This window comes from Rhincodon typus, chromosome 2 (assembly GCF_021869965.1).
Source record: "Rhincodon typus isolate 14 chromosome 2, sRhiTyp1.1, whole genome shotgun sequence".
Lineage (NCBI taxonomy): Eukaryota > Metazoa > Chordata > Chondrichthyes > Orectolobiformes > Rhincodontidae > Rhincodon > Rhincodon typus.
Window position 1 is genome coordinate 41,432,434 of NC_063333.1, and position 19,186 is coordinate 41,451,619.

At 39.5% G+C, this 19,186-nt stretch overlaps 1 protein-coding gene across 1 annotated transcript in view; it reads right to left on the minus strand.

Annotated features, from left to right (window-relative positions):
- Positions 1-1,419: 1,419 nt before the first annotated feature.
- LOC109926748 (MAM and LDL-receptor class A domain-containing protein 1) overlaps positions 1,420-19,186 on the minus strand; it is a 357,436-nt gene continuing 339,669 nt past the window's right edge. The window contains exons 35-37 of the mRNA XM_048606938.1: positions 11,440-11,518; positions 8,562-8,627; positions 1,420-1,654 (exon numbers count right to left, since the gene is read on the minus strand). Coding sequence (XP_048462895.1) covers positions 1,535-1,654; positions 8,562-8,627; positions 11,440-11,518 — 265 coding nt within the window. The 3' untranslated portion in view covers positions 1,420-1,534. The remainder of the gene's footprint in view (positions 1,655-8,561; positions 8,628-11,439; positions 11,519-19,186) is intronic.

Sequence of the window (19,186 nt, forward strand, 5' to 3'; positions counted from 1 at the left end):
GACTCAAACTCCCGGCCTCAGCCTGGACTCAAACTCCCGGCCTCAGCATGGGCTCAAACTCCCAGCCTCAGCGTGGACCCGATCTCCCGGCCTCAGTGTGAACTCAAACTCTGGCCTCAGCTTGGACTCGACTCCTACCAGCCCTGGCCTCGAGGTACAGCCTGGCAGGTCTGGGTTGAAAGGAATATTATTCTGAACACTTATTTCTCCATTTTTTAATGTGTTGCTGGGCATTTTATTTCGATTATTTTTCTAACTTTTTTCCCAAAGAATTGGTATTTACGTATGTGTACATGGAACCTTGGTACCTAAGAAGGTACCATATGTGATGACTTGTAAACTTTTCACTGTGCTCATGTGAGTACATGTGGCAATTAAGCTAATTCTAAATCATTCCTGATGGTTTCACTGACAGCGCTGGCTAACAGGCAGGACTTCTGACTGCCTGGTGCTTCGGGGTCTTTGCCACCATATGACACTGATTTAGGAGCCTTGTGGTGCAGTGGTAGTGTTCCTACATTTCATTCAAGTCCAACCTCAGGATATGATGGCTATGGGAATGTTATTATACATCTAACAGATTGATTAAAAATAATTTTGAAGACACTGATTTAAATTCATTCATCATGATTTTCTCAGTTACTTGTGGATGAATTTGCTGCCTGAGTCAACTCTGGAGTTAAAATTGCTGTTAACTTTTATATTTTTATCCATTCACCAGTCCTGCTCCAGCTTGGATTAAGATCACGAAACAAGTCAAAACAGATAATGAAAATGAAAGATGGAGAAGAGGTTGACACTCAGTAAAAGACTATAGCAGGCAGGAAACATTTTGATTAAGTTGAACAGAGTGCTGCCTGAGCAGATCATAAAATGAGTAAAGGATAGAAAGTACAACAAGGTAAAATGCATGATTTGGGAGTCTGGGGGGTTGACTATGAGAAATGAAATGACTAAATACACATAAAACTGGTGCCAAGGAATGTTGATGGCCCAATGGAGCATATTAAGTGACAATGTGATCTAACACATTGCAGCAAATTGAGAACTATGCTGATTTTGCAAAAATGTTATCCAATCGGCTTCACCTTGAATACATTTAACTCTATATTTTTTCTCAGAACTGTGTCCTCTGACAGTTTTATTTCATTCCAGCCCCTATCTTAATGATGCCTTCCATATGTACAATAGCACATGGTCCTCTTTGCTCACATTAAACATGACACCAATTCAATTTATGATCAACAAGGGAAACCTTTAAATTCAAGGTAATTAAATAGTCACAATTCATGCTGCATAGATGTGCACAAACACAACTTCCTTAGCTTACAAATTCGAGTCAAGAGATTTACCAAAGATTTACAAAACTTACAGAAGTCGAGAAAATTTAACTCATTTATTTACTTGGAATATGGCTGTCATCATAAAGGCATTCTTTAAGTTTATAGTAAGAATCATACAAAAAATTTTCAACATCACAATTGGATATTTAATATAGCTCCAAGATTCACAATTTTATAGACAGGTATGGTATTTATTCATTTGATTCCATTTGCAAAATTTCAGAAATTCTTTCTGCTGATGCTTTCCTCATTGCATCTTCATACAGAGGGTTGGAAAAGGAAGTCGGCACATTTGATGCATTAGAGAATAGCTGTAAAAATGAAGAAGAAATGTTAAATTAAGTCTCCAAAACAATTTTTTTTTTTATCTTCTGGCCTGAATCATGGTAGGAGGAATATGTTGTACCCAAAATCTGTATTTTTTTCTAACTGTACTGTCACCCTAATTCAAAAAAATTCAAATTTTGCATGCTTTGATATTCATTGTGATTAGTGTTGAGAAAGTGATCTTTCAAGTTTATGAAATCCTTGTGATTTTTGCTGTGATCATTCAAATGCTAACTATGTTAGCTAACATCTTCTTCTGGCTAGCTGGATAGGGTAATCGTCATTTTTTTTTAACCATAGCCACAGCAGTCCAGACACCCTGCCTTTGCTGCCTCGCAGGATTTCACAAGTCCAAAACTTTTTGCATCACTCACCACCCACATACCACTTCCACACTCCAAACTCTCCTTCTGTATCTGTCCTGGGAGAAAGAACTATCTTCCAATTTACTTGCAGTGGCACTTTTGCAACAAAATCTCAGACTTTTGAACGGACCTCTCAAATGTTAACGTTGGTCTCTCTCTCTGCACTTTCTTTGCAGCTGTAACACTGTATTCTGCACTCTGTTCTGCAACCCTGATGCACTTTGTATGGTACAATCTGCGTGTAGATCATACAAAACAACACTTTTCACTGTATCTCAGTACATGTGACAATAAATTAATCAAATCAAATAATCCTTCAGTTGGCCATATATTTCTGCAGCTTTTGATTTGTCTAACTACACTCTCGCCTCCAGCTTTGATGGTCTAGTCCCCATTAAACAATTACTCTCTCTGACCCTCATCTCTGCTCCTTTGAATCTAAGGGGCGCAGAAGTATATGGCAGAAAACTGCTTTAGCTGACTACCACTAGATATGGGTGGACCATGAAACACTGCTCTCGTTTTCTAAAACAACTCATTATTTCACAATCATTCTTGAATGCAAGGATAAATCCTAGCTTTTTTTTTCCATTTCAAGTGTTCTTCTTATAACTGTGTGCTTTGTCTCTCCCACCCTCACCTCCAAAACTAAATGCAAGGAGCTCACGGACTCCTTTGTCACAATGATCAAGACAATCAATCATCTGTCTCTCTCTCCCTCCCTCTTTCTACTAACCCAGCAGGCCAATCTTTCTTTAAAACTTCAGACCATCATCGCCCTAGCACTGAATTCACATGTCTCGTGGTTTCTCTCTTACCTTACCTAGTGCTCACATTAAGATCATATTACCCATAAAACCTGTCTCCTGTTTATTTGGTTATATCCCCACTAAATTGCTGACCACCCAAGTTCTCCTCCTGGTTCCCATATTTATTAATTTTGTTAATGGTTCTCTTCATTCAAGTCTTATTCCTCTTTCTGTTAGTTGTGCTGTTTTAGCATATCTCCTCAAAACAGTCAACATTTGACCTCACTGTCATTGCAAACTCCAAGTTTGCTTTCATCCCTTTCTGTAGTTCTTGAATAAATTCAATGTCACAAACAAATCAATGTCCATCTTTCCTGAAAATCCAAGATAGAATCCTGTCTATCATGTTTCTGCCTCATTGCAGTTCTGAAACAGCTATTATCAAAGTCATAATAACATCTTATATGAGAGAAAAGTAAAGTATCTTTCCTTATCAATTTTGACCTATCTGCAGTAGTTGATATAGTTGTCCACATCATCGTCCTCTGAGATCTGTCATTCACAATGTGTGGACTGTCTTGAAACATAGAAACATCGAAAACAGGTGCAGCAGTAGGGCCATTCAGCCCTTTGAGCCTGCACCACCATTCAATACGATCATGGCTGAACATGCAATCTCAGTATCCCATTCCTGCCCTCTCCCCATCCCATGGGCCATGTTCAGCACTCTCTTGAATATGTCTGATGAACTGGACCCAACAACTCCCTGTGGGAAAGAATTCCAAAGGTTTACAACTCTCTGAGTGAAGACATTCTTCCTCATCTCAGTATTAAAAGGTTCACCCTTTATTCCTGAACTGTTACCCCCTAGTTCTGGACTTCCCCAACATCAGGAACATTCTTCCCACATGTAGCCCGTTCAGTCCCATCAAGATTTTATATGCTTTTTATGAGATCCCCCCTCATTCTTCTAAATTCCAGAGAATACAAGCCCAGTCCAGTGTTTCCTCATATGTCAGTCATTTGCCTGGTTCCCTCTTATCTATCCAACCATAATGAGAATATCATTTGCAATAGCTTCTCTTACTTTTCCCATATCCATGACGTTTGGTGTCACCTCAGGATCTACCCTTGACTCCATTCTTTTCTCATTTACGTTATGCCCCTCAGTGACATTATCGGAACTACTGGGTTAATTTTGATGTGTGCACTGATGACACCTAGCATTGCCTCACTGCTACCTCTCTGTACAACTGGATGGCTTTCTTTGATTCATTCATGCAACATGGGCATCACTGGCTGCACCAGCATTTATTACCCATCCTTAGTTGCCCTTGAGAAGGTGGCAATGAGTGTCTTCTTGAACCACTGCAGTCTATAAGTTGTAGGCAGACCCAAAATGCCATTAGTGAGGGAAATTCAAGATGAGTGGCATGGAGGAGACCTTGCTAGTGGTGTTGTTCCCATGTATCTGCTAACCTTGTCCTTCTAGACAGAAGTGGCCGTGTGCTTGTAAGGTTTCGTCTAAGGAGCTTTGGTGAATTTCTGCAGTGCAACTTGTAGATAGTACAGACTGCTGCTACTGAGCATCAGTGTTGGAGGGAGTGGATGCTTGTGGATGTAGTGCCAATCAAGTGGGCTGGATTTGTCCTGAATGGTGTCAAGCTTCTTGATTGTTTTTGGAGTTGCATTGAGCCAGGAAGGTGGGGAGTACGCCATCACACTCCTGATTCATGCCTTGTAGATGGTGGACAGGCTTTGGGGAGTCAGGATTTCTCTGGATGTGTGCAACTCTAACAATTAAATTACCTGAATGATTATCTAACATCTAGGGCTGGGGGGAGTAGAAAATTTCCCTGGTTAAATATTAGGACAAATTAAGCAACTGTTTTCAGTTTCAACTGCAAACTCCGTTTCCTAGCTACCTATTTCATTCCCTTTCTCCTGCCAAAAGTTGGAGACTCAGCAAGACTGTTTGTAACTTTGGTGTCATTTTTGAATTTGAACTTATGACCACAAATTCCTTCCATCACTGAGACTACCTATTTATGACCTCCATGACATCAACTGATTTTGCCTTCACCTCAGTTGATATTTTACTTCATTCACTGGTTAGTCCAGCATTTATTAAGAATCCCTCATTGCCCAGAGGGCAGTTAAGAATCAACCACATTGCTATGGGTCCAGAATCACACATAGGCTAGACCAGATAAGTACAGCAGATTGGCTTTTCTGTCAACAATCCACAATGATTTCATGCTCATTATTAGATTCATAATTCCAGATTCTTATTGAGTCTAGCATTTGCCATGGAAGGACTTGAACCTGGGCCTTCAAAACCTGACAGGGGTTTCCTAATTAGTAGCCTAGCAATAATACCACCAGGCCATCATCTCCCCATCTGCTGCTAAAACCCTTATTAATGACTTTGTTACCTCTGAACGTAACCACTCCAACTCAATCCTGGCTGGTGACCCACATTCTACGCACTTTAGTCATAGTCCTAACATGTATATATTAATCCATCACTTATGCTCTTGCTGATCTATGTTAGCTCCTTGTCAAGCAATGTCTTGATTTTAAAATTCTTGTCCTCGATTTCAAATCGCTCCATGGCCTTGCCCTTCACTGTCTATGAAATCTGATCCACACCCAAACTCTCTCAGATCTAGTAATGCGTAATGAGGCAGTTTAATATGTAATGTCAGAGCAAAAGGTCCCCTAGGCAACAATGACGATGACATGGTAGCATTTAGCATTCATTTTGAGAGAGAGGAACCTGGGTCAGAAACAACTGCATTTGGCTTAAATAAAGGCAACAACAAATTAAGGAGAGCTGAGCAGGCTGGAGTGGACTGGGATAGGAGTTCAGAAGCAAAAACGCCTGAAGAGCAATGGAAGATGTTTAAGAAAATAGTTCAAGACCCACAGGAAAGATATAGACCAGAGAGGAGGAAGGATTCTATGAAGGGGAAAAGCTAACCATGGTTAACCAGGCAGTTAAAGATCGCATCAAATTGAAAGAAAAGAAAACATACAATGTGGCAGAGATTGGTGGTGAGCTGGAATATTGGGGAATTTTTAAGAAACTAACAAGAAATTATCAGAAAAAAAGATAAAGAGTGAACTTGGAAGTGATGTCAAGAAGGATAGCAGGAGCTACTTTAAACAGATAAAAAGGAAGCGATAAGCCAAAGTGAATTTAGATCCTTTAGAGAATGGGGCTGGGGAAATGATAATGGAGAACAGGAAATGGTAGAGGAGTTGAATACTTTGTATTGGTCTTCATGGCAGAAGACACTAATAGCATTCCAAACTTATTAAATATTCAAGGTGCAAAAGGAGGAGAAGAGGAAATAAGTACAATGACTATTACCAGAGAAAAATGCTAAGGAAGCTAATGGGGCCTAATCCTAATAAGTCGCCTGGACCAGATGGGATGTATGAATTGTTTGAGATTAGCAAGGAGAAGATTCCTAATGGTGACAGCAAAATGTCCCATTTTCCAACCAAGTGTTGAATGACAAGATGAGATTCTCACTAGTGAGTGGTAAGAGGCTAAGTTGCATATATTAACATTACATCATCTCACTTCACTGATATGCAGTTTCCCATTCTCCCAGCTGCCTGATAGAAACTAGACGGTGATATGTCTTGACAGTAGGGGTGGTAACCTGGTGGCTCCAGCTCATCGCTAGCACATCTGGCCCTCCATTTTGGTTGCCAGTCACCCATACCTCAGGGCAAACTCCATTGGTAGCAAACACATGCATTCCTCTTCAACCACAGCCACGTCCCAACCCCGCCCATCCCATCCTCCATGAGCTACTCTTCTGGGAAAATTGCAGCCAAAGTCTCCTCATGCTATCGGCAAAAATGGGATGCCAATTCCTCTCTGTCTGGAAAGGCTGGAACAATTATCAAGGACTATGCAGAGAAGCTGCAGACTGCCACTACTTGAACAGGTACATGTTTGGACTTTGAAGATAGTGCCAGGAATCCCAGGAGATCTAAACAGTGGCCAGTTGTTTGACCTGTTGTGGGGAGGGGGGTGGGCGTGCGGAGGTGGATCATGAAGATGTACTGTGTAAGTAATAATGTGGGTTTATAGTGGGGAGGCGATGGCCTAGTGGTACTCTCGCTGGACTGTTTATCCGGAGATCCAGATAACATTCTGGGGACCAGGATTTGAATCCTGCCATGGCACTTGGTGGCATTTGAATTCAATAAATATCTGGAATTAAGAGTCCAATGATGACCATGAATCCATTGTCGATTGTTGGAAAAACCCATCTGGGTCACTAATGTCCTTTAGGGAAGGAAACTGCCATCTTTACCTGATCTGGCCTACATGTGACTCCAGACCCACAGCAATGTGGTCGACTCTTAACTGCCCTCTGGGCAATTAGGGATGGGCAATAAATGCTGCCTAGTCAGCAACACCCTCATCCCATGAATGGATAAAGAAAAAAAATAAGGATAGCTTGGGAAAACTCTTTAGACTTTGTGGAGAGAAACCCTCCTATGCAAAAATGGCATGTAGGCAACTTCTGGCAAGATTTAACATGAAATGTCTGGTTTCATAAGAAATAATTGAAGGAATTTCAATATTCAATATGTTTCCTAATTATTTAGGTCAGCAAGGCTCCTGAAGTCTTCCTCTGGTGGATAGTAGGTGAGTTAGCATTTGGAGATTAAGGGAAATGGATGGTGGGTGGACAATGGGCTGGCATTTTTAAAATTTATTTATGGAACATGTGTATCACTGGCTAGGCCAGAATTTATTGCCTATACCTAATTGCCCAGAGAGTAGTTAAAAAAAAATCAACCACATTGCTGGTTGGTCTGGAGTCACATGTAGGCCAGACCAGGTAAGGTTGGCAGACTTCCTGCACTAAGGAGATGTTAGTCACTAAAACGGCATTAGGCATTTTGTGTGCCAATCAACAGTGGTTACATAGTTGCCATCAGGCTAGCTTTATATTCTGTATTCTTGTTGAATTCAAATGTCACCATCTGTCATGGTGGGAATTGAACCCATGTTGCATGCATTGGTATGGATAGGGCATGCAGAGTGTATGGAGTGGATGGAGGGATGTGAGAGCTGAGGACTGGAGTGTTATTTCGCATTTTGTGTGAATGAATGTTTGGGTCACTCTTTCTCCACAAGCTCCTTAAAATCACAGAATGAAATGAATATGAGTGATCGACAGTGACAACATATGAAATGCAAATCTAGTTTTGATTGCCAGAAGTGCCGTAACACATATTTTATTATGGACCAAATCAGTACCATCGATTTTGGCAAACTGTGTGGCGGTGTTTTCCCAGCAACACGTGGCAGATTTGGAGATTTTAAGGTTTGTTGGGAAAATTGGAACAATGTGCATCGCTTGGCTCCATGATATTTTCCCAGCTCCTCTCAATTGTACTGGAGGCTACTACTTACTATGAGCTACTCTTCTGGGAAAATTGCAGCCAAAGTCTCCTCATGCTAACATATGGGTTCACGACCTGGAAATCAGCCTGACATCAGGTTTGTGACTCAAGTGATTTATGCATGTGAGAAATCTGGCAATCCATGGTAAAATATTGAAAGATCCTCTTGCCAAGTCCAGTGAAATAAATTTCATTTCAGTATTTGTTTCAGATCAGATTATTCAATGTAATTATTTACTGTCATCATTGTATTGTTAGTCGTGATGAGGTAAATTATGGAATTTTTTTCCTCCAAACTGTGCAAAACCATTTTTATCAATAAGTAGATCTGACCATACCCTATACGAAGTGTGCCAGGGGTAAACACTAATAGATGGACAAGTCAGAAGGTCTTCCACAGCAAACTGAAAAAAGAAAGCACAGTAGAACAGCATTGCTTTGGCAAACAATCAATACATTGCACAGTTTCACACTGAGAACTGTCAAGAAAACAAACACCATGGAATAACATGACTAATCACAATTTTATTGAATAAAACTGGACAAGTCCCAGGATACTATTCATACAGAAAGAAACATTTGTCTTGTGAACATAACAAGTCTTAACTAAACATATTTTTTCAACGCACTCTGCCAGTTGTAATTAGGGTTATTTGTATCCTGTAGATATTGAGTAAACGTAAGGATGAATTGATTTTACTTTGTTAGTCTGATATAAGCCAATGGCATTTAAACAACATGTTTTATTTTCAGGGACCCCATTTTCACTTTCAATTTTCTCCCTCTCCAGAAAGTACAGGTACTTGCTTGGCTGTACTTCCACAGGCAGTTATGGCCCCCTGTGAATATTTTTCATATTGAAACCTAGACAGCGATTGTGACCTGTTTATTGAGATGGAAGGCACCATAGCAACCTCTCTGCCTCGTTCTTATGCAACATCCATACTTGCACATGTTCCAGTAAGGATTACAGGGTGGTGGTCAGAGACTGGAGCCAAGATCCACAATAAGAGCCAATATTGAGCCTCAAAGCAGTCTGCAATTTATGGGCTTAGAAATACAGTGAGCGTTTACCCAACATGAGAATGTTTTATTTTATTTCAAGAGATGGAAAGAACCGTGATTGATTTTTTAAAAAGTTTGAAACACTGTTTGTTTTAAATATGAGCTTAGGTGGCATACTGTCCGGGAGAAGTGCCTTGATGAAGTGTGAACCCAGCATTGTGAATTGGAAACAACATAGACAGCTGAAATGACAGTCATTGGAATAATTATCTATCCGCTGACATTCATTCACACAGTCAATGGTACCACCACATCAAGGCGGATCAATATTTGGCATTTTAACAAAGCTGACTGCCTACTTGATATTAAAGGGTTCATTAAAGAGGAATTTCACATGGACCTTCTAAGTAATTACTTTAAAATAGAATTTCGAGGACTCTCTTATTTGTGTGTTGGGACAAAAATATTTTTGAAACAAATGGGCCCTAAAATTCCTTGAGGCACAATATAAAATTGGAAGATAAAGCGGGTCTGGAATATGAATCCATGATGAATATCAGGTGATTTTCTTTAGGGCTCTTGGGGCACAGCAGTAATATCCGTACTTCTAAACCCATAGACATAATTTAAATCCCATGTGCTCTAGAGGTGTGTCATAAGATCTCTGAACAAGCTGATGGGTAAATATCTATCAGGCAGCTCTCTATTCTGAAGAGAGGCAACTAAGATTTCCCCAATGGAGCCTGGGCACACAAAACCTCAACTGCTGCAAACTGTACTGATGTCGAAGGGGCTTATTCAAATATGAGGAACTGCATCGACAAAGCATTTAGACACTTGTCCTAATGTGCAGGATTTTTCAGACGAAGGAGTTTGCCTCCAAGAGGCTGAAAATGTTGGTGAAGATCTCAGCAGCCTCACAGCATTTACTGCTGCATTCGTTACTGACTGGAGGTGGGACTTCTGCTCCTCACTGCCAGCTAATCTCTCTCATCTCATCAGCGCCACCAGGAGCAGAGTTCACTGCTGGGATTGCATCTAGTTGGAAAAATTTACATGTTGGGAGCAAAGGATAAAGGTAGGCACTGGAGGATCATGGTGCAGACTGTGTGAACGCTCAATGAGGAAAGGAATCTGAAGATGGAGCAGGTTTACCTGGCAAGCCTCCTTCACATGCCTGCCCTCTTTTTGTCATCTGCAAAATGTATTACCAGGAGGTAAGCAGCTCTGATGTAGTCAATAATTTGGGCATCTTAAACTGGCTTCCACCCTATAAAATTTCTGACAGGTCAGGGGTGGTTGAGTATAGAACAGGAAGGTCACACAATTAATTCTACAGGCACCCAACCTCTCATCCCACTGCTTAGCTTCCAAAACAGAAGAACTCTATGCCATATCTTAATAAATTTCAGTTAAAAGTTAAATACAGCCAAAATTAGATTTTTATGAAGAGTTTGAGACTCTGCTTCTTTGGAGACTCTCCAAAGGTCAGCCTCAGTCAGTTCTTACAAGGTGTAAATGGGTATTGATGGAAGGCGTGGGGCTATGGGAGGAGTTGGTCGGGGAGTAATCTTCCTGATTATTGCCTAATCCATGAGAGGGAACAGTAGCAATTACATGGTTTTCTTAACATCAGCTTCCTGCAGGTGGAGTATGGGAGAGTAAATTCAACAAGAATAGCAAGTTTCAGTTAAAAACATGTTAGGAAAATCTGAAATTCTTAATAGGCAATGAGCAGATCATGAGGTTGATGAATACAGGCTCAGCATATGTATGTATGTTGTGCACACGTGCGTGTGTATGTGTGTGTTGTATGCATGTACATGTACATCTGTGTGTACATGCGTGTGGAGAGCAAGGGTGCAGAGATGGACTTTATGGGTATGGCAAACTTGGACGAAACCTAAACCCATAAAACAACACTTTTACAAAGTTCTTTAAAAGTATAGACTTGTATATTTATGCATTGATCTATATTATGTGATCTTTAATGATTATGTACTCAATGTTACTTGGCTGTTTTATTGCAGTTCTGTTTTTATTGGCATCTGGGGTCACATTTAAGTGTTAAAAGTAGGGTGATGCAGGAAAATAGTTGAGAAGGTTTTGTTCTAACAAAAAAGGACACATTTTTCTTTTAAACAGTCACATCCTGCTACTTTAATTAGCCACCTCAAAGATATGCTAGAGATCTTGTCAAATGATACCTACCTCTGTATTGAGATTTGTCCTTTGATCACCATACATAATATTGGATATTGAATTGCATTTCGTCCTCGGTGATTGTCTCCTACAAAGATAAAACAATTTTGACCCAATGATTTACAAATAAAACTTGTCAGTATTATGATACATCACAAATTCCTGAGTTTAGGACCCCTTTCTACAAAAGCAAAATACTGCAGATGCTGGAAATCTGATACAAAAACAAAATCCGGTCTGGCAGCATTTGTGGAGAGAGAAAAAATGAAAAACATTTCAAGTCCATTTCTGAAGAAGGGTCTAGACCCAAAACATCAGCTTTCCTGCTCCTCTGATGCTGCTTGGCCTGCTCTATTCATCCAGCTCTACACATTGTTATCTCAAGTCCAGTATGACTCTTCTTCAGAACACTTTATGTAAATGTCTTTTTCTGTCTATTGTTAAAAATTGTCATTTTGTTATGAGCAACAGGGTTGCCAATAACTTCTGTCACTCACTGTGCAGAGATCTATATTTTGAGTTTCATATTGGGCTTTGTACTATGTACTTTTATGGCTTGTGGCAGAAGATTGTCACAACTGGGCAACAAAGGTCGGACTAGCTCGTGGGCAAATACATCTCTAAGAAAGCAAAGAGCCTTTATTTTCTAGCTACACAGGCTGTGCATTTAGGAACATGAGTGACAGTCAACATTTACTCTGCTTGCAAGTAGAATATGACAAGTTAAGTCATATCACACCATATATCATTGGGAGCAACATCACTGCATCAAAAGAATCACAAAGATTTTAATCTATAAATTACTTTATTTATGAGTAATCATGACTTCTGGTAAGATAGTTTTATGTCCACATCAGAAATAGTAAGGTGGGAAGTTGAAATACTTTCAGACTTGGAGAGATTTATAAAATTTGAAAAGTGCTTGCACATCCGTTTATAAATGCTGAAATGAGGTATCATGCATCTAGGGCACGATTATAACATGATAAAGGGGAATGGGTGATGAAACAATGCAATTCATTAAAAACTCACATTGTCATCTCGATTTTAATTCAACACAGGCTGATGGGACAAAGATTTTCTCATTCAATTGTGATGTGAAGATGCCGGTGTTGGACTGGGGTGGATAAAGTCAAAAGTCACATGACACCAGGTTATAGTCCATCAGATTTATTTAAAATCACAAGCTTTCATAGCGCTGCTCCTTCATCAGGTGACTTCACCTGATGAAGGAACAGTGCTCCAAATGCTTGCTATTTTAAATAAATTTGTTGGGCTATAACTTGGCATCATGTGACTTTTGACTTCATTCGATTGTGGTAAGGGGCTCTTTGATCACCTGAACCCATTTACGAATAGTCAGTGTTACAGGGTGCTCATATTTTACTGACAAATTCGCACAAAATTAGCAATGTCACTCAGCCAAGCCATAAGATGAATAACATGGGAAATGAGAACATTTTGTATTATCAGTGCAAAAGGAAATGCTTCTCTGGTGCTCTGGGAGAGCAATTTACTCATACAGCACCATTTCAAATGGTAAAATGCAGATCGTGTCAATTGCCCATTGTTAGTCAGTGCAGAGGGTTGCTACCTGCACAATCTGTGTGCCATTTTTTCGGACAAACATCATCAGGAATTTGTAGGTGGCAGGCCACAATATTCCCTGGCCCAAAGAAATCAATATAATCTCTGCAGAGTGGTTGAAGTAGGGCTGATCAAACAAATGTTCTTTTCTTCAAGAATAATTTTCTAATAATACAATGGACCTGTTTGATAAGGATTCTGGGCATCAAAAAGGTACAATTTGGGAAATATTGCTCATTTTGTTCATTTCATGTAGACTAATTACCAACCATAAATATGTTTTTCAATACATAATGGTCAAATGCTATTCTCAGAGAGAAATATTTTCAATAGAAATGTTGAAGGGGTAAAAGGAGATTAACTTCTCAACATACAAAAAATAATTAAGGAAATGATATTTTTACTGATGTTGCTGGTGGTATGTACATAACCATTGTCCTGCTTGCCATCCAAGATTATCTGATTGGTAATGCAGGTTTATAAAATTACCTCAAACATACATTTAGCAAATCATTTGTGAACACTAACCATTCTGGCATTTTGTGAGCATTTTTCAGAAGGGAACAAGTGAAAACAACATTATAAAAATGCCCTCAGATGTTCTTCAACTTTTATGAACTATTTACAAGTCGGAAGCATAAAAACAGTTTCAATTTATACAGCTCAAATACTCCCACGAAAATCTACAGACTTTGAAGATCTGAGTTAGGAAACAGAATGCGGTTAATGAGAAATAGCATGAGTCTTATATTTGTCATGTAAAGTAAGGCTTTATTTGATAAAATACTAAACAAACATTGTTGATTTCTAACAGGAGCAATGATAAATACAGGATATTTGGCTGGATTTCTAATTTAGCAACTTTATTTTCATTATGAATGATCTATCCCCATTTATTATCTGGGTGCATACCACAAAACTCATAAAACAAAAATTATTATGTGGATTGGATTGGACTGCAAGCTGAATGCATCTTGTATAAAATGGGAGAGCGTATTGCTATTCTGCTCGTGCAACTAGTATATCAACTTGGCTGGCTTGTTATGAAAATTAATTACAGCAAGATACTCAACATGCTACAATACTTACTATTCACCCATATGGTTCTTTGTGGCTGAAGAAGGACTTGGATTTAAAAATCTCTTTTCACAACCACTGAACATCTCAAAGCACTTTACAGCCAAAAAACACCTTTTGAAATGTATCACTGTTGCACTCTAGGGAACAGCACAGCTAATTTTCAACCGCAAGCTCCCACAAAGAGCAATTATCTGTCTTGTTATGCTGTTTACTGGTAAATATTGGCTAAGACATCAGAGATATTTCCCATCTCATTTTTTAATACAATCTCTACAGTGTGGAAGCAGGCCATTTGGCCCATCAAGTCCACACCAAACCTCCAAAGAGCATCCCACCCAGACACATTCCCCTACCCTATTCCCGTAACTCTTGATTTCCCATGGATAATCCACCTGGTGTGCACAATGCCTGAACACTGTGGGCAATTTAGCATGGCCCATACACCTAACCTGCACATCTTTGGCCTGTGGGAGGAAACCAGAGCACCCGGAGGAAACCCACGCAGACACGGGGAGAATGTGCAAACTCCACACAGATGTCACCCGAGGGTGGAATCAAACCCTGGTCCCTGGTGCCAGGAGATAGCAGTGCTCACCAATAAGCCACCATGCCAACCCTTCTCTTCTTAAAAGTAGTGTGATGGGATTTTTAATTCCATGCATGCAGGGAGATTCAACCCAGTACAGGCATGAATGGCCTTCATTAGCACGGTAATAGTTCTGTGATTCTGAGATGGGACTTCAGTTTAACATCTCACCTGAAAGACAGCAACGCCTTCAGAGCTACACTGAAGTGTTAGCCTTGGGTTTTGTGCAGTGAGAATGTGAACATAGGAACAAGAGTGGGCCACAAGTCTGCTCCATCATTCAATAAGATCATGGATGATCTGACCTGATCACTCCTCTTGCTAAACTGTATTCAAAGACTCTGCTTCCACTGCCATTTCTGGAATAGAGTTCCAAAGACTCCTCACCCTAAATGGTTTTTCTCATCTCTGTCATGAATAGCTTCATCTTTAAGCCATTAGTGCAAGGTCCAGATGCTCCCACAAGGGGAAACATCCTTTCCATATCCATTCTGCCAAGGCCTTCAGTATTTTATACATGTTTCAATGATGTCATCCCTTATTCTTCTAAACTCCAGCAGATATAAGCCTAGCCACTCCAATCTATCCTGATAAGACAAGCTGGACGTTTCATTACCAACTGGTAAACTTTCTCTAAGCTGTTTTCAATATATAAAAGATCTTTGCACTACACATTTTCCAACAACATATTACATTTTCCAGATCTTTATTTACTCACACTTATCTACATTATTTTGTACTCTCCTTATGTCCTCTTCACTAACGATTTTCCTACCTTTCTTTCATGTCACCAATACATTTAGTAAGCGTATCTTTGGTCCCCTCATCAAAGTCATGTATACAGGTTGTAAAAAGGTAAGGCCCCCACACTAAACTATTGCGCTCCCTGTCTACCTTTTTGAAAAAAAGATTTATCATTTGCTACTTTAAATCTGACGCAATATCCCTGAATCTAGAGGATTTTGGGAAATTAAAACCAACGCATCAACTATGTCAGTAGCCACTCCTTTGTTAGCCCTCAGTCCTAACAATTTCTTCAGTACGACTTCCCTGGTGATTGAGATTTTCCTGAGTTCTTTCTTCACTTCTACTTCCTGGTTTACATCTATTTTTGGGATGTTACTTGGTTGTTATTTTGGAAACTGATGTAAATTACTTGCTTAGTTTCTCTGCCATTTCCTTATTTTCTATTAGTTATTCCCCACACTTACTTTCTATTGGACAAAGGCTCACTTTGTTAACACTTCCCTTTTTAAAAATGTCCATACTCTTACTATCTGCTTTTATATTTCTAGGTATTTTTCTCTCGTGTTTTGTCCTCTGTGTTAATCTTTCTTACATTATTATTCTTAATATTATTATTTATTCTTAACTTTTTTTTATATTTTATTCAATCTTCTGATCTGCCACCCATCTTCATCCAATTATATACTTTTTCTTCAAGGTTGATACCATCTTTCATTTTTTTAGTTAACCAGAGATGATGGGTCTGCCTCGTGGAAATTTTCTTGCTTATTGGAATATATGTCTATTCTAAAATGTCCACTTAAATACGTAACACTGCATTGCCGCAGACCTATTCTTTAACCTAATTTGCTAGCTCACCTTAGCTAGCTATTGCTAATGCCAAGTCATTCATTGGATTTGGGTATCACTGGCTGGGCAAACGTATATTGCTCAGCCCTGATTATCCAGGGATCTGGAGTCACACATAGTCAAGACTGAGGAAAGAGGCAGATTTCCTTCCCTAAGGGATATTAATGAACCAGCTGGGTTTTTGTCACAATTGCCTTTAGGCTTACTTTTCATTTGAGCTTCTGTTTGTGAAAAATAAGATCAATTCTTGCCATGGTGGGATATGAACCCATAATCACACAGTAATAGATGGGTGTCTCTGGATTCTTGATCTAATGACATAACCACTATGCCACTATTTCACCAGCTGAAAGCATTGGTTAAGGTTCCACAAGGATTAGTGCTGAGACAATTCTTATGTATGATTCACAATAATGCTTTGTAATAGGTCAATATTAAAGTCTGCAATTGGAATTAAGGAAGTCTGCAACATAGCACAAGACATTAGAAAACTTGCAGACTGGGCAGTGGTGATAAATGAACATTAAAAAAGGGAAACTAAGCACTTTACATGGAGAAACAGAATTATTACCAATGTATATGAGAATAATAAACAAAAAATATATAACCTAGATATAAATGCCAAGCCATAGTTAGAGAACTGCACACAGTTCTGATCTTCACACAATAAAATCCAACACTAGAAAATGTATAAAAGGGACATAGAATCACACCAGAATTGAGAGATTACTTTTTTCCTTAAAAATTGAACAGGTTGGAGATATTCCTGCAGAAAACTGAAAACTGAGAAATAACTTGGTGGACGTCTTTAAAATTATGAATAGGTTGCGCAAAATAGACATTTTATATTTGATGATCTCAATGAACGTTTGTCTCCTTTGATTCCTATTGCCTCTCTCAAGCTGTACATTTAGCTGTTGGAGCTCCTAGAATTGGTTTATGAAGGTCCTGAAACTTGTTCAGCAAGACAATCTTTTCTCTCTGTTTGCTAAACATGAGCAGAAAAAAATAATCTCCAACTGCCATGTCATTATCCCATCAGATATTTGAGACACCATCGTGAGAGAAATGACAAACAGTTGGATTGCATTTTGTCTTCTGCAGTGAGTGAGGCTGTGGTTCTATAAAATCTAATTTTCAGAGCAACATTCAAAGTAGCACCTCAAGCAAATAATACCATAAAAATATTGATATTGATAGTAAGATACATACAATTTGTTTGACTATGAACAGTTGATTTCCTTCTATTTAAGTTACAATGATTGTTTTCATGGAATCAGGTTTTTATGATTCTTATAAATAGAGAGAAATGAACCAAACATAAAATATGATACCAAAATAGTTGAATACTTAGATGCTTTCAGCTCTTGCTTCACATTACTAGCGCCGATAGCATAGAAAAGAGCAAAAAACAGCTTCACTTAGTTGACATGTGATTTATTACCACATCACACAAGTTCAGCATCCACTTGGAGAGAGCAAGAACTGTAGATGCTGGAGTCAGAGACAACACAGTGTGGAGCTGGAGGAACACAGCAGGCCAGGCAGCATCAGAAGAGCAGGAAGGTTGATGTTTCTTCAGAAATGTCCCAACCCCAAAAGTCAACATTTCTGCTCCTCTGATGCTGCCTGACCTGCTGTGTTCCTTCAGCTCCACACTGTGTTGTCTTCAGCATCCACTAAACTGCTAAAAGCAGTCTGAATATTACCCCTTTAGTTTCAAAGGTTATCTTCAAAGGTTGCCCTGTGAAGCTAGTTAGATAGAAAATACGACGTGTCCTTTAGATCAGAGCTTTCAGGATAAGCCAAACAACTAGAAAGAAGATCACTAATGGAGTCTTTACATTGATTGATTTCCCCTTAATTTCCTTCAACGTTCCTTCATTGTTATTCAGTACAACTTCAAGGTATTGAAAGAGCTAACTGATGGCCTCCTGTGTTTATTATCAATATCTAGATCCATTATCTAGATGAGAAAGACACAGGTTTTGATTTGCAGCTCATTCTGGTGCATTGCTGATTTCAACAAGGCCGTGGTAGGAAAGCTACTGCTAGCTGGCTGAAGTCTATGGGCTAGAAAGAGGAAAACTAAACAGCACTGACATTTCATCAGAGATAGTAGGAACTGCCGATACTGGAGTCAGAGATAACACAGAGTGGAGCTGGGGGAACACAGCTGGCCAGGCAGCATCGGAGGAGCAGGAAAGTTGACGTTCCGGGTCAGGACCTTTCTTCAGAAAAGAGTCCTGACCCAAAACGTCAACTTTCCTACTCCTCTGATGCTGCCTGGCCTCCTGACACTTCATCACTGTGCCAGGACAGACCTTTTAGGTTTTAAAGAAGCACAATCTCAATCACTGTTTCATGTTATCCTGCTTTCCAATAAACATGCTAATTACTTTTAGTTGTTGCACCATAACTTATCACCTCAAAGTTACTGACGCTGAATTCCATCTGCTGCTAACTTACCCAAACTATTATCTGATCAATATCCCCTCATAGCTTTCTTTGGTGTGCAGAAATCTTGACTACGCTTGCTATTTAAATATCATCAAACTAAAGGATATAGATTTAAAGTCAGAGAGAAAAGATTTAAAAAGGACCTGGAGGGTAATGGTTCCGCACACAGGGTGGTGAGTGTATGGAATGAGCTGCCAGAGCAAGTGGTGGAGGCGGGTACAGTTACAACATTTAAAAGGTATTTGGATTGGTATATGAATAGGAAGGGTTTAGAGGGATATAGACCAAATGGGACTAGGTCAGATTGGGATGCCTGATCGGCATGGATGAGCTGGACCAAAGGGTCTGTTTCCGTGCTGTATGGCTCTAAGATTCAATGACTCTCATTTGAGCCTTCTATGCAAATTATTGATACATACAGTGAACAGAATCATTCTTGAAACAGAA